At 34.9% G+C, this 16452-nt stretch overlaps 1 protein-coding gene across 1 annotated transcript; it reads right to left on the reverse strand.

The window, feature by feature from the left end:
- Positions 1-906: 906 nt before the first annotated feature.
- Positions 907-14581, reverse strand: LOC125660485 (1-deoxyxylulose-5-phosphate synthase YajO-like). Its single transcript, XM_056149179.1, has 8 exons — positions 14354-14581; positions 13895-14028; positions 13478-13628; positions 11643-11816; positions 11454-11551; positions 5853-6034; positions 1633-1772; positions 907-1144 (listed from the first exon to the last, which is right to left on the reverse strand). The coding sequence occupies exons 1-8, from the start codon at positions 14432-14434 to the stop codon at positions 1019-1021; spliced, it is 1086 nt and encodes a 361-aa protein (XP_056005154.1). The 5' UTR covers positions 14435-14581; the 3' UTR covers positions 907-1018.
- Between the last annotated feature and the right edge of the window lie 1871 nt (positions 14582-16452).

The following is a 16452-nucleotide window of genomic DNA, read 5'->3' on the forward strand; positions in this document are numbered from 1 at the left end:
AGTGTTAAATCATATAGAGACGTCAACAACTGTAGGAGAAGTGTTAAATCATATGGATACGTCACTAGGTGTAGGAGAAGTGTTAAATCATATAGAGACGTCACTAGGTGTAGGAGAAGTGTTAAATCATATAAAGACGTCATCAGCTGTAGGAGAAGTGTTAAATCATATAGAGACGTCACTAGGTTTAGAAGAAGTGTTAAATCATATAAAGACGTTACCAGCTGTAGGAAAAGTGTTCAATCATATAAAGAAATCAACAGGTGTAAAAGAAGTGTTAAATCATATGGAGACGTCACTAGCTGTAGGAAAAGTGTTAAATCATATATAGACATCATCAGCTGTAGGAGAAGTGTTAAATCATATATAGACATCGTCAACTGTAGGAGAAGTGTTAAATCATATATAGACATCATCAGCTGTAGGTAAAGTGTTAAATCATATAGAGACGTCACTAGGTGTAGGAGAAGTGTTAAATCATATAGAGACGTCACTAGCTGTAGGAGAAATGTTAAATCATATAGAGACGTCACCAGATGTAGGTGAAGTGTTATAAATTTAGACCTCTGTGTGATTTACATGGTCGTAGTAGTGAAGGTTTTTGGACGTCGTTAAATTACGTTTAACGTGTAGGGTTGTTAAGCACAGCTTAGCACAGGATCAGGCAGGGGTGATATACAATAGTGATATTAATTTTCTATTTTGATACCATATCGAAATCTCATAAAGATAAATAAAATCATAAATTACTGCTAGCATCCTCGGATGACAGCATATACCAGTGTTGTGCGGCTAATGCGCATGCTTTGGGCGCCATAGTGCTTCATTCCCGGAATTGTATGTAACAGTATCTCGAAATTTATTTCACAGTTACATATAGGCTATAATTATGTAGTGAACATATTCCATTTTTTAAAATAGTTTATTTGTTTTACATATTGACATCATTGATAAATAAATCATATGATGAAAGTAGAGATGAGTTCTCATATGCTGGTAACTTCTCACAAGGACGAAGCTACCCGTCAGTATTCTTTACGAGCGGAGCTGGGTGATACGGATTCACTCTGTTAGTGTTCATTCGCCACATCATCTCGTATGGGTATGGGACTTCCGGTTTGGAGAGCGTGTCAAGTTCATCCATCTGAAATATATTTCTAGAGTTGTAGATATACAATGTACATGTGAGATAAAAAAAAATTAAATCATTATAGACCATGCATGCATAGAATGTATGCATTTTAGCACAGTTTATTGTATTTCGGATGCCATAACTAGATAATGGAAATAACTACGGACGTATAATGTTGATATCATACAGTCCTAAATGATAACTTTAAAATGATAATTGATATCAATACACGTGTACAAAATTATATGTTTGATATCAAAGCTTATATCATTATAATCGGGTAATTTTAGGATTTGAAAAAAATGGCGAGGTGTAGTTTTTTTTTTTTTTAGCGTTTTTACTCGAAATATTTAAATCATCAAGTAGTTGTGCTTTTCAGATATACTGCACACAAAAGGAAGATAAAACTGTTATATAGGAAACATTCATAGTTAATCAATCAGACGAAGATCCTCACCATGCCATGGACAACAAAAGGGATATAAGTATGTAAGCTGTACCTGTTCCTTGGAGAGGCGCCAGTTTGTTGCCGACCCTATATTGTCTTCTAGTTGCTCAATGGAGTTGGCTCCAATGATAACAGAGGCAACCACGTCCTTCTGAAGCAACCACCGGATTGCTACCTGAGGAATGCTCTTTCCTGATGGTAAAAATCGACAAAACCATATTGCATTAGTTTCATTTCCGTATGTAAAATATCGTCAAAACTAAGGTATCGTTTAAAGTGTATTTTATAAATTTTAAATAGATGCTTATCACAAACTAAGATCTTAAATGTACGTATATGATCCTATGATTTAATTCTTATTGAATTCTAGTCTCTGATTGGTCAAATTCAAATTAAGGAACGCAGGTTAATTTTTAATAACCTGGAGGCATTTTCACTAACTATCGTATATCGTAAGCGTACGATGGCCTAGTGGTTAGGCCGTCAGACTGTCAACCGAAACGTCGTGGGTTCGAGACCTAGCCGCGGCAAGGCCGACGTTGTGTCCTTGTGAAAGGCACTTTACATGAATTTCCTCACTCCACCCAAGTGTAAAAGGGGTACCTGCCTATATACAGTGAAAAATATTGTTAAAATGTTAGTGCTCTAGCACTTGTATTGGCAGCTTGCACTGTATGCTTCCTAGGAGGCTGAGAAACTTCTAGATTGATATAAGGTCTGCTAGGGTAATAATGCATTGTAAAGCGCTTTGAGCAGCATATGCTGGAAAAAGCGTGATATAAAACCAATTATTATTATTATTATTACGTTTACAATAGCTTTCACGGGCACGTATACGAACGTTTTATGAGATATGTCGTAGCTGTAGCACTTACGTTTGCGATTTACATCCCACGTTTTAGAAGTCTTTTTTCTATGATGGTAAATTTAAAATTAATCTTACTGTAGAATGAATTATTCATTCATTATTTCCTAATGATTTTGAATATATCCTTATCGTCCGTAGTACTCTATGAATGCATGTTCATGTTGTCAACAACACTACGAGAAATTTTGACCCCGATCTCGAACAGTGATCAATTTCATAATTCCTATAAGACTAAGCAATACAAAGTAGAGAATTGGGGAAACACGGAAGCCTAGATATACCAGAGATGGGATCAGGTGCCTAGGAGGAGTAAGCACCCCCTTTTGACCGGTGACATCCGCCGTGAGCCCTACATGTTGATCAGGTAAACGGAGTTATCCGTAGTCAAATCAGTGTGACAAGAACGGCCTAACAATCGGTATGAAACACGTCAGACAGCATTTGACCCAATGATAGGTTGTATTGGCAGACTAGATCGTTATAACGACCATAGAATTTGCGAAATGCTGAATTTGAACGAGACTGTCGATACCCCTGCACCATCAACTTATTTGTTAGTAGCTTGCCTCAATTCAAAAACTGATCATACGCGGAACAAACTCTTGCGTATCGAAACAGTTGCGATATATAAATACCATATGCAGGTGATAATGGAATATTGCTACATGTACATAAATATGGGAAATTGACGTGTAACGTAATGAAAATTCCTTTCTAGTGTGTTAAAATAAATTGTTGATTTTCATTAAACTGAAAAAACAATGATTGATATAAGAAATGATATAAAATATCAACATTTTTAGAACTTTAAATGCCATAAATTATATCGATCTACTCAAGTGAGTCAAGTTTCCATCAAGAAGTAAATTATATTCAAAGGATTAAAAAGTATTATTAAAATGAATAAGAAAATGAACTGATAATGATCTATGAAAAAATGCACAGAAGTATAGGAAATTTTATCCTTTGTCGAACATGCTTTAAACCATTGATATACATGCATTCGTTTAATTATTATTATTTTTTTTAAAAACACACACGCTATAACACTATTGCATATCTGAATAAATTTCAAAGAAATCAAGGACTCAATTTGTCCCTTAAATGACTTGAAATTTATTTCCCCCATGCGTTTGTATTTTATAATTATCTTTTTTTTCGTTTAGACATTTAAGCATATACTTCCGGCTTTACGTGATGATGTATAATATAGATCATTTATTAAAATTCATTATTGATAATGCACATGATAACAAGTGGTAGGAGGTCGGTCGACAAAACACAGACAACCACGGAAATTACATACAAAACATATAAAGTCTCAATATTCCTGGCCAATTGCCAATAGAAAGCTAACTTTTGATCAGGATTAAAATCTAAATACAATATGTTAAAAAAGTATTTCATAGAATTTATAGTTCCATTGTTGTTGATATCTGTATTACTATAGGGGGGTGGCCACTCTGCATTTATCAATTGCCTTTTTATGGGATTCGAAACTGTGACTGTGAAATGTATGAGAGTTGGACTTCTTGATGACCAATTCTACCTTCACTTTAAACGGCAAGTCGAAAAGAGCATGCTGCATCCTTGATGTAAAATATATTGTAAAGGAATCAAGGACCCTATTGCAAATTTGGTCTTGTTGGAAACATTAGGATTTTTGCCCAAAGTTGAAATCTGTTATTATACTGCCATTTTCTTTTTAATGACGAGGGGTTGAAAAGAGGTAGATTTCCCTCATCTTTGATGATGTGTTACTTCCAGGATGATAGGTAATTGAGTGTATCTCAACCCACTTCCAGGCTAACAACAGATGTTATCATTGACCTTTGAAATCTTTCATATGTGTGCATTCAAGAAGCTTACATTATTTTTGAAAATTGGTTGCTATGGTAATAAAATCTGAAAATTGAAACATGGGCTCCTGAAGGCGAATTTTCTTCCATTTTCTGGTAGTGTGAGATCTAAGAATCACGGATTGATTTTATTTTCAAGGATACCAAAGTTACGGAAATTTTATAAAGTGTTTTTAATGAAGAATTTATATGAAATAAGTACTGAAACAAATATATTACTTGTATGATGAAAGAAATATGGTCTTCAGTCTGTAAATTTCGCGTGTTCATAATGTGATGAAATAATTACATTTACGTCACAATGCACGGAACACCTACAACTCTCCCTGAGGTGTACAAAGCAAGAGGCCCACCGGCCTTATCGCCCACCTGAGTATTAGTTAAAAGTATCACGAATCCGAAGGACTTTAAAATCTAGAAAAATTCTGTTCCGGATTCTAATATTCAGCAATAGTATGCAAGGTGAAGATAACGAACAGTGATCAATCTCATAACTCCCACAAGCAATACAAAATAGATAGTTGGGCAAACACGGACCCCTGGACACACCAGAGGTGGGATCAGGTGCTTAGGAGGAGTAAGCATCCCCTGTTGACCGGTCACACCCGCCGTGAACCCCATATCCTGATCAGGTAAACAGAGTTATCCGCAGTCAAATCAGTGTGCCAAGAACGGTTTAACAATCGGTATGAAACACGTCAGACAGCATTTGACCCAATGCGAGGTTGTATTGACGAAGATGTATTCTTATATCTTTAATACCCCCATAAATTACCATACTGACGAAATACTTTATTTAAATAACATGAAATTTGTAGCCTTTACGCGATATGACTAATTTGGACCCATCCTAGAGTTAAAACCCAGGGGATGTGAAATCTCGTATAATATGCCCTAGAATTAAAGCCATTTCTTTAATATTCGGATCTGCTTTCTGAATAACTCCAAAATACATCATGATGATAATCATGGATACTGTTTAATCCACGATATGAAAATTGCATTTCAAACTTTAACGTATTCAAACAAAACATAGATGTGTTTCTATGCATTTGAAAAAGTGAAAATATTAAACAAACAGTTATCAATCTCACAATTCCCATAAAGAATACAAAATTATGAGTAGGACAAACACGAGCCCCTGGACACACCAGAGCTGGGTTAAGGTGTCTAGGAGGAGTAAGCATCCCTTGGTGGCCGTTCACGCACGCCTTGACCCTATATTTTGATCAGATAAACGAAGTAATCCTTAGTCAAATTTAGTATGTAAAGTGGTATGAAACACGTCAGACACCATTTGAACAATGATAGGTTGTATGGGTAAAGTAGATCGTTATAACTACCATAGAATTTGCGAAATGCTGACTTAAAATGAAACTGTTGAAACCCCTGTAACATCAACTTATTTGTCAGTAGCGTGCCGCGATTAAAATATTATCATTCGTAGTACAAGCTCGTAGATATCGAATCAATAGAAATATGTAAACATCATATGCACGTAATGGTGGTATATTGCTATATGAATATTCATTCTTTTAACTATACCACAATTTTTGGCAATCTTCTCCATGGCTTCTAATAGCTTCCAGAAATCTTCATTATTTTCGTACTGACTCCAAGCCGGGGCAATCTGCATAGCCTTTGATTCATCTTGAGCAACGAGTCCAATCCGTCCCGCCGATAAACTAGGTCTTGTACCACGTTTATATTTACCAGTAAGCATTCCACTGAAACGATAAAACAGACATGGACCGATTAAATGTATATTTCCGTACACACACAAGTCTAATCAAGGCACATTTTATAAAAGTCACGAATTTGCAATTGCAGTTTGTGACTTGAATCACGATTATAATTTGTTTTTTAACATATGGTAGGTAGCTATCTTAGGTTACATGTATATACATATGGTTATCTTAAGTTACATATATACATTTACATTCACTAAATCTTTTCTCTTCTATTTCTTTTGAAATTGCTTTCATAATGCAATAAATACATGTATGTTGCAAACAAGTTCGATCCGGTTTTCTAGTACCACCTGTCTGCAAAATCATGACCAAATATGGAGTGTCATCAAGGTTAAAGGGTGCATTGGCTGTTCCATTAAATGTAACAAATGGGTCAACCATATGATATTTTATATCTTAATTCTAGTTTTAGTATATCTTTAAATAATACATAAAAGTATGAATATAAACAATAAAATGTCTTTCTTTGTTGTTTCATCGGGTGTTGAAGGTATCATTTATTGCAGAAAACCGCTGGTCTTGCATTTTTTCTGCAATGCTAGCTACCTTCATCATCCGATAAAACAACAAAGACAGCATTTTATTGTTTAAATAAATAGTTTAGCAAGCTTTTGTTGTATACATGTTGTTACTATTTTAGGTAAATAAATACCACATCTATCTGATGCCATGAATGTAAACATATTTATTTACCTTAAGTTATACATATTTTAGCAATCTAAGGTTAAATACATATTTCAGATATCTCAGGTTAAATACATATTTCAGATATCTCAGGTTAAATACATATTTCAGATATCTCAGGTTGAATACATATATCAGGTATCTCAGGTTAAATACATATTTAGCTAGCTCATGTTATACATGTTGTAACTATCTCATTTTTTTTTAGTTGGACAATATTTATTTCAAAATTCAACACAATGCAGTATAGTCATTAAGCATAATACTGAGTCAATTCATCACAATGTACATATCATAACAATATACAAGAGAGAGAGAGAGAGAGAGAGAGAGAGAGAGAGAGAGAGAGAGAGAGAGAGAGGTTGACATGGTTGGAGAGTAAACATAAGGCTGTCATAAATTGGAGGTAATTAAATAATAAGAGTTGTCATAGTTAGAAGCATTGAGATTATATACAAGATAAATCCTTAGTGTCAAGAATTCAAATAGTCAGGGTCTGTATGGTTTGTTGTAAAATGCTATCAGCGCTTTATATTTAGAATATTTGTCCAAGTTTCCCATTTCTTTTTTAAATCTTCGAGTGTACAGTTTTTGTAGCCATATATTTCAATGTTGAAATATGTGTTTTGATATCTATAAGTAATTCGTGAATATATAGTTTTTCATTCAAACAGCGCTTCTTATAAACATATGATTTAAAAATCAGAAAGATTAAGTATATTCCACCGGTTCTAGGATCGAGGTAACTATTTTAATTTACCTTCCGTTACATGTATATACACACTTGGCAACCATTGGTTATAAAGATTTAGTAGTTATCTTAAGTTTTATACACTTTGGCTATATACACACAGTATATATCGGGCGTGTTGGCTCTGTGGTTAGAACATTTCGTAATTGTATGACCATATGCCGTAAGTTCGAATCCTACTCGTGCCATGGCCGCGTATACCTAAGACAAAAATATGAAGTGATTGCTCTTTGTCAAACGTTCGACAATTAGAAGTTAGAGTCGCTGGTCTTCGGAGGAGATCTTAAAAATCAAGGCAATCTAATTAAAATCAGATCTTCTCTAACCTTCCAGTGTAAGAGTTAGAGAAGATATGATCTTATTTAGATTGAAATCAAGGTAACCGTTCTGTTTTGCGGCAGGTATGCCACGATGAATGACAATCACTGCTACGGCTCTAAGCTATATGCAAAGTTCTAAATGTGGCACTTCATTTACAGCTAGTGACTTGTCGAAAAAAGTTAAACATACTTGAAGGGACGTAAAACAAATAAACAACGAATATTACAGCTATCCTGCGTTTTCTACTTAAATAAATTACCCTATCTGGTTTATTGACATTAACAGTGTATCATTTCGGTTATTGATGACATAAGCTGCCCTATCTGGTTTATTGATATTTATAGTGTATCATTTCGGTTATTGATGCCATAAGTTGCCCTATCTGGTTTATTGACATTTACGGTGTATCATTTCGGTTATTGATGACAGAAGCTGCCCTATCTGGTTTATTGACATTTTTAGTGTATCATTTCGGTTATTAATGCCATAAGCTACCATATCTGGTTTATTGACATTTACAGTACTCGTATACCCTGTATATTATAAAATTTATACATATATTTCTCACATTATCACCAGTGTGAGATTGACTTTACTCATGTGAAACAGCCATGTGAGATTTTTCTGTCTCACACTGCTTGGGGGTCATTTGAGTGTGACGTCATATATTTTCTATGATTTACGTTACACGGTGAAGATTTACGTTATACGGTGAAGTAAAAATATTTTGCATTGTTATCTTTAAATTTTGATGTATATAGCGTTCTGTTGGACAACCTTGAGTTTTTTTAGTTTACACTTACAGTGTAAACCATTTTCGGGTATGCTCTTTCTGTCTATCTAATTAGCTTTTGCATTAAGAAATGAAACTTATAATTCTTTGTTTGATGCATGACTTGTATCAAACGAAACATTGGTTGAAAAACTTCATTAATGCGCGTAGCGCATTGATGAAAAAGTTTTCCGTCCAATTTTTCGTTTAATACATGCATCAAACAAAGAATTATAAGTTTTATTTCTTATCATTTAATTATGTTTTTAAGATAGAAAAACAAATAGTTTCTCCCATCAAAAAGCTTGAATTACCGTTTTTGAAATGGCGCGTAGGAATACATATATGTAAGAATGAAAACAACAACAAAACGGCATGGCTGTGCTTTTAGGTCAGGAACAGTTACAGTGCAGATTTAAATGGATTATACGCCAAATTAAAGGTGCAATAGTTAAAAGCTGAATTAAATATAAAGGAAGATAACAAGTGGTTTCTGGATTTATACTGCATTGTGTTGGAGGAGACGTTGAACACTGGAAGGGTGGAATGCAACTCGGTTCCATTTCAATATCGAGTAAAAAGTTCAACACCTCTCCATCTAAAACGCACTCGTTGACTGATACCCATATAACGCATTTCAATTTCATTAATATTTACCAGATCAGAAGTCGCCACTTTCTCCGTCATGTTATCGATCTCGTAAAGCAGATGATTCATACCGGACCTCGTGTATTCTGTCTACTTCTACCAGTAAGTGGTCTACGTCATCAAGTTGACTATTCTGCCACGTCATCGCCTATGTATGTTGTTTCTTTAAATTAATTTGTATTTTATTCATATCTTTAGTTGTGCTTTTTTTTTTTATAGCAATGAAAAACAAAAAACAAACGAATGCATGTCGTTATATATAATGCTTGTGTGGAAAATCCCTATCTATAAATAGCGCTAAAATTAGAACGGGGAAGATGCATTCCAGAGAAAAGTAGTCCCGCGTGCTTAGTGCAGATGAACTCCGAACGAAATTTTGACAGAGAAATCAAACGAGTTTTTCAACCAATCAGCATCGTTGTTAAGTCATCACTTTAAAAGTTATTAAATGATTCGAAGTTCAAATGAGGATTTTGATAATTTAGAATTTTCTCAAAGCTCCTAAATTTATGCACTAAACTGTAGATAAAATGTGAGAAAAATAATCCTTCATTATTTACTCGTGTGAAATAGGGAAATTCCACCTCTGGAACAAGATTCGCTGTCTAGGACTCGACAAAGCCTCGTCCTAGACTGCGAATCTTGTCCCCTCGGTGGAATTTCCCTATCCCACACTCGTACTAATGAAGGATTCTATCAATATAGTATAGAATGATTTTGATGATTTATCCCTAGTTTGTTGACATATTTTATGGCTTAAAACATTTCGTTTGATATTTCATAAATATTTTTGTGATTGAATCACTGGGGGATACAAATACATTTTCCATTCTCTCATTATTTTCTTTAAAACATGCACATTTTGCGTTAAACATTTGAATTGTTTTCTAAAAATTGTTTATATCATAAAATATTTCCGCCTGACGTCTTTATTGTTAAGAATTATTGAAGAGTTTCAGCTTAAAACATTTGATAGAATTGTGTTTGTCGACGACAAGGTACTCAAACTGAGAGAACGTGAAGCATATATTGTTCACAAAATACTAAATGTTTATTTTCTGCTTGATATATCAATTAGACAACGGGGTTTATTTAGAATTTAAAAACAATAAACTTATTTTGCATTGAATATCTGCTATATTTAGTTCTGGTAAGACACAATTATAAAAGTATTCTAAGGTCCACTATTTTACCAAAAATCCCACAGCTTTTGTTGAAGAAAAAAAAAGCTTCACATTGAACAGACATAGCTCACGATATTGTTCATTGTTGTCTTGTTGTTGCTTGTGAAATGTGTGACACACATAAATCAGCAACTTTCTGTTCATCACTTCGTCTTAATGAATTAATATTAACTTCAGAGGGCATAAAACACAGCTGCAAGATTACACGCCCATATTACTCCTGTTCTAAGTAGATTTTCACTGGCTCCCTCCCAGTTTAATACAGAATTTCAATATAAGATACTTCTTCATACTTTCAAATCTCTCAACAACCTATCTCCAGTTTACATAAAGAATATCATTACAGTTTACAATCCCACACAATCACTAAGATCCGAATCTCTACACCTTCTCCAGGTACCTCGGACACGTACGAAAACATATGGGGATCGACGTTTGGATAAGACTGCATCGAGTCTTTGGAACTCTCTGCCTTTTAAACTCAGAAAATGTACTCACGGTCTAGTTTTAAAGCGGACCCCAAAACGCATCTTTTTAGATTAGCTTTTAATTTGTGATTGCTTTACATACTTAGTGCTCTTACATTACAGCTCTTTCAATGCTGTTACATCTTTTAAATTTTTTGTAACCCCCGCCCCCCAAAAAACCCACCCCAACTTCAATTGCCATTTAAACTGTAGTTTGTTATTTTACTTATGTCCTTTCTGTGTATTTAATTATTCCTAAGGGTTGTTTTGAATTGTTTTATATGTCCTTACATTAGGCGCTATATATTATTCATCATAATTATACATTTTAATTCTGACACTATGAATATTTTATTCACATGTATGTGCACATCGTTTTATATTATCTTTTCTCTCACATTTGTAAAGCGCTTTAGAGAACTAATGTTGATATAAATCTTTTAATTGCAATTACAATATTTGAAATATGTGATGTTTTATAAAGAATCCCTCCAGTTAACAGTATTACGCTCCAGTTAACAGTATTACGCTCCAGTTTACAGTATTACGCTCCAGTTTACAGTATTACCCTTTTAATGGACTCCAAGGTAAAACCCCGAGATTTTCCTGTTTACAGACTTGAAATTCTTCAAATTCCGGATGTCGGCAAAGTAAGTTGTATTGTTGCTGTAAAATGGATACAAAATTGTTACTATTATTATCGCCAACGTAAAACATGCATGCTTTATATCTTGTTAAATCTGGTTTATCCACATACCTGAAGACTGACTACAGCCGGGTACCTGCCGGACTTGCAGAGATCCACCACTTTCTGCATCTGCCAACCACACAGGTTGCACACTCCGATATAGCGCACCTTACCAGCCTTAACCAGATCTCCGAGGGCTTCTAACCACTCCTCAGGGGGAACGGCGAAGTCCCAGTTGTGAATCTGTTAAAACTAAGACTCATCTAAAACAAGTAAACTACAATATAATAGGTCAGGACCATTGTATTCAATAACAAAAAAGTACAAATTTTAAGTTATGTCTTCTACAATGACTGTCATCTTGATGTATGTGAACAATTTTTTGTGAACGGGAGTATATATATTCATGGGGGTGGGGTGAGATGGGAAGTAACTGCGCGTTGTAGTATTTTAGACACTTTTGGATACTTTTCAAATAATGCACTGAAATTTTGTAACAATAGCTGTTGTATTGCTGTTTTCGATATCGAATGATATCCGATGAATTTACCTAAGAAGTTTGACACCTAGCAACCAATTTATGTTTCCCAACTGATGTGTTGCGGTTCTGCGTTTTCCTACATAAAAAACCTAATTGTATTTAGCTTTCTGGAATTTTGGCAAAAAATATAAATAAACACCCCATCCCCCAATGTAATTTGATTAATTGTTGACTAATTGTGATGCCTCGCCTTAATGCAGCTGATCGTCCTCGCACCATTGGTGTGTTGGAATCTGGAATGACCTGGACAAGGGTTACAGAAGAGTTTAGAGTGCATTGAAACACCAACACACCACGCTGTAGGCGCTACCCTTAGAGACACACAAGACCGTCCACATTTTGAATTTCCCGTCCGCGTGTGACGTAGCGCCAGCAATACAGTTTTATTTGTCTTGTTCATTTACGAAATCGATTTCAATCTTTTCAAGTTAGCTGGAACATATTGTGGTAATTAGTCGAAGAAACGTTCTTCCATGTACATTGTGACATATCACATCAGCTCCCAAGACATAAAGGTTTTAACACAAAACTGTTATCAAACAATAAACAGCAAAAATTGTACATACAATAAGATCCTTATTTCAATACATGCATCCGCTTTTAATCATGTGTATATTTTCTAACTATGTGAAGAATTACGAATTTTATAACCACGATTAGACTGATGTAGATTTTCTTTCCATCTTGTATTTATTGACCAAAATCTACAAGGAACTTAAAGGGGTGTTATCTATGTAGACATAAGCAACATTTAAGATAACAAACGAGAACATGCCCTCCAAAACAAACACTCCCTCGATATATGGGACTACATGGGATATAACACTTGCACTGCACGTGAACATTATTAATTATATAGATTTTTGGTAGGGTATATGGATTCACATTTCCTTTTAATGATTATAATAGCACAGGAATACACACACACACACACACACACACACACACACACACACACACACATATATATATATATATATATATATATATATATATATATATATATATACATATATAATATGACAAGGAATGCGAGTCCATATACCCATACCAAGAATCTTTATAACGAATATGTCCTACTGCAGAGCGATCAATGTAAAAATCACCTCATGTTTTTTGTTTGTTTACAAACACGCAGACGATAAACATCATTATTACGTCACGAGCAGAGCTATTTTTATTATATGAAGTAATGGAATTCACAAATAATTTCTGAAAATGCTAAAAATGTTTTACGAAACGGATGTATCGGGGCCTTTTTGTATCCCATCTATTCTTGTCAAGGTACATGGCATCATACTTCCGACTTAATGTCCAATCAGATGCCTAGATTTTTCTCTGCAGCAGACCATATTAATATTACCTGATAGAGGTCTATATAGTCCGTCTGAAGCCGTTTAAGGCTCGCATCACAGCTCTGCATGATGTGTTTCCGTCCTAAACCAACGTTATTCACATCATCTCCCATTGGACTTCTCACTTTGGTGGCAATTACGAAATTTTCTCTTTCTTGTCTGTCAAAAGAATGTTCTAATCGTGAAGCAATTTTTCCTTGAAATATCTCCTGCATAATATTGTAAGTCTGTATGTATTTTAATGCGGGATCCTATACAAAATCAACCACTCGTTTATGATACCTAAAGTCACCACTCTAGTAAACATGCTAAGCAAATCAAACACTCGCCTATGATATTTTCGGACACCCCACAGGTATATATGCTTACCTAACCAACCACTCGCCTATGATGCTTTTGGACACCCCACAGGTATATATGCTTACCTAACCAACCACTCGCCTATGATGCTTTCCGATACCCCTCTGGTATACATGTTTGCAGTGTCAATGAAATTTCCACCGAGAGCAGCGAATCGGTCCAGGACTTTGTGAGATGCATCCTTGTCCAACTTGCCGATCTACTAATACAAGAACTTTAAGAGACAATTCGGAATTAGGAGAGCACTCTCTGGTTTTTCATGCAGCCTTTGAGTTTCCATAATTCTGATTTAAATGATAAGCTTGAAACTGAATAAATAGATGTTCTAAAACGTGAACTTGCTCGAGAATTACACATGGGGATGATAATGAATTGATTCAAAAATATTTTTGTAAATACTCGAATTACTTTATAAGATTAGCAAAGCTGATATCCAAGATGTTGTATTGAATTTAAGTTTGATTTGACTTTAGTTAATATTCCCGTGTTTTTATCAATTGGTTTTATATTCAAAATGCACCCACCTGTGGTTGGCCGAATGTCATGGTCCCCAGACATATGTTGGACACACGCAGTCCGGTACGGCCGAGGTAGTTGTACTCCATAGTGAAAATCCAGAGAGTCTTAGTCAATGTTGTACACAGAGTTACCCCTCAAGTTAACTGCAGAGAATTAGTTTCAGTGGCATGCGGTTTGTTTGATATCGATTGAGGTCATCGGATATCTCTCAGGTGATATACGGAGGCCGCTTTTCGACAGCCAATAATTAGAACATTTTCCTCTCTTTTAGGGGATGATCGGGTCAATTTTCAGAAGATATGACATGCGTGTATCCTACATGTCATATCTGCTGAAAATTGCAGGAACAGTCAATTTTGAATTCCATGACCGCTGTCCTAAGTGATGAGCAAAAATAATTATTAAAAACATCTTGTTTCTTCGGAAAATGCTGTTAATACTCAGAGGAAAAATAATTCATCTGCCATTTTGACCTATTATATGCTTGCACTTTATATCAATACGCTCAGTGGAAAATGGATGGATGTTCACGTTTCTTGATTGACTTAACTAGTGACTTCACTAGAAGTTCCAATTATCTTAAGTTAAAGCTTGAATTCAGTTCCCTATCTATGGAGGATAGTAGTTGTTATGGTTGCATGTTACTAGATCGACTGGGGGTATATTGGACTTGTGCTATTGTGTTTAAGATTCCTCTGAAGGGCAAAGTTCATATCTAGAATATTGCGGACGCTTTCTCAGGAATGCCATGTCTAGAAAATGATTCCTGTGCCTTAGTGATAACACTCTGAGTGGTGGTTTTTTGATGCTTGAAAACGTCAAAGAATCTACTATAATAATCTACTACAATGAGGAATTCTTGATCGTCTATGTAAATAGATCAGTGACAATGACGTTGGTATTCATGAATACCTGTAATTGTTAGCTGTTCTTTGGGTTTTGAAATACGATGGGTGAGTCATATTCTGCAAATAAGTGTCACATCACGTACTACTTGTAAGATGCCAGGCCAGAACATAGAATCACGAGCCCGCCGTGAATGGATGTCTCCATAAATGAAACCAAAGGTTTATGATCAGTTTGAACTGTAATCTGCCTATCAGTCATTCAAAATATTATGTTTTTAAACTTCACTCTGATTCTACACCCAAGTACTCTTGACAATATCTACGCAGGTTTTGTTGATCGGGTCTTCCAACAGTGTGTTAGAATTTCTATCGGTATAATTTGTGCTCCTTTATTAGCTGACCTATTTTATTTTATTAATCCATAAATTTCTACATGAGAAGAAAAATATTTTGCGGTAGTCTTCAACTCAACATTTAGATATATCGACGACGTTTTATCTATTACCAATGCCCACATTCATTCATAAGTTGATTCGATATATCCAAGTGAACTCAAAATAAAAGATACCACTGAGTTTTCATAATATCTACTTTATATTTGAATAGTTTATTGAACATAGATATTAAAAGCAAACTGACAACTCAACTTTATGACAAAATGGATGAATTTAGCCTCTCCATCTTTATGTGGCAATATTTCAGTATCACCTCATATGGAGATGATGTCTCTCAGCTGATTCGATACATGACTTTTCAACACTATACACGACCATTCCTCACGATAAATTAAAGACTAGGCTTTTTGACATCATAGACAGTTGCTTCTTCAACAAAAACGGAAAACGGAAATATTCATATCTAGTGATCAGTCATTCAAAAACTTACTTTGTTAAACACCACTCTGATTCCACGCACAAGTACTCTGAAGTTGAAATAAAAAATATGATAGAGTTCCTCATTGACAATATCTTCGTGGTCTTTGGTGATCAGGTCTTCCAACAGTCTGTTGGAATTCCCATGGGCACGAATTGTGCTCCTTTGTTAGCTGACCTGTTTTTATATTCATATGAAGCAGAATTTATTCAAACACTTCTACGTGAGAAGAAAAAATCTCTCGCTGTGACCTTCAATTCGACTTTTAGATATATTGATGACGTTTTGTCTATTAACAATGATAGCTTTCATTCATATGTCGATTTGATATATCCCTGTGAGCTCGAAATAAAGGACACCACAGAGTCGTCCACTTCTGCTTC

The sequence above is a fragment of the Ostrea edulis genome, chromosome 9, assembly GCF_947568905.1.
Source record: "Ostrea edulis chromosome 9, xbOstEdul1.1, whole genome shotgun sequence".
Taxonomy (NCBI): domain Eukaryota; kingdom Metazoa; phylum Mollusca; class Bivalvia; order Ostreida; family Ostreidae; genus Ostrea; species Ostrea edulis.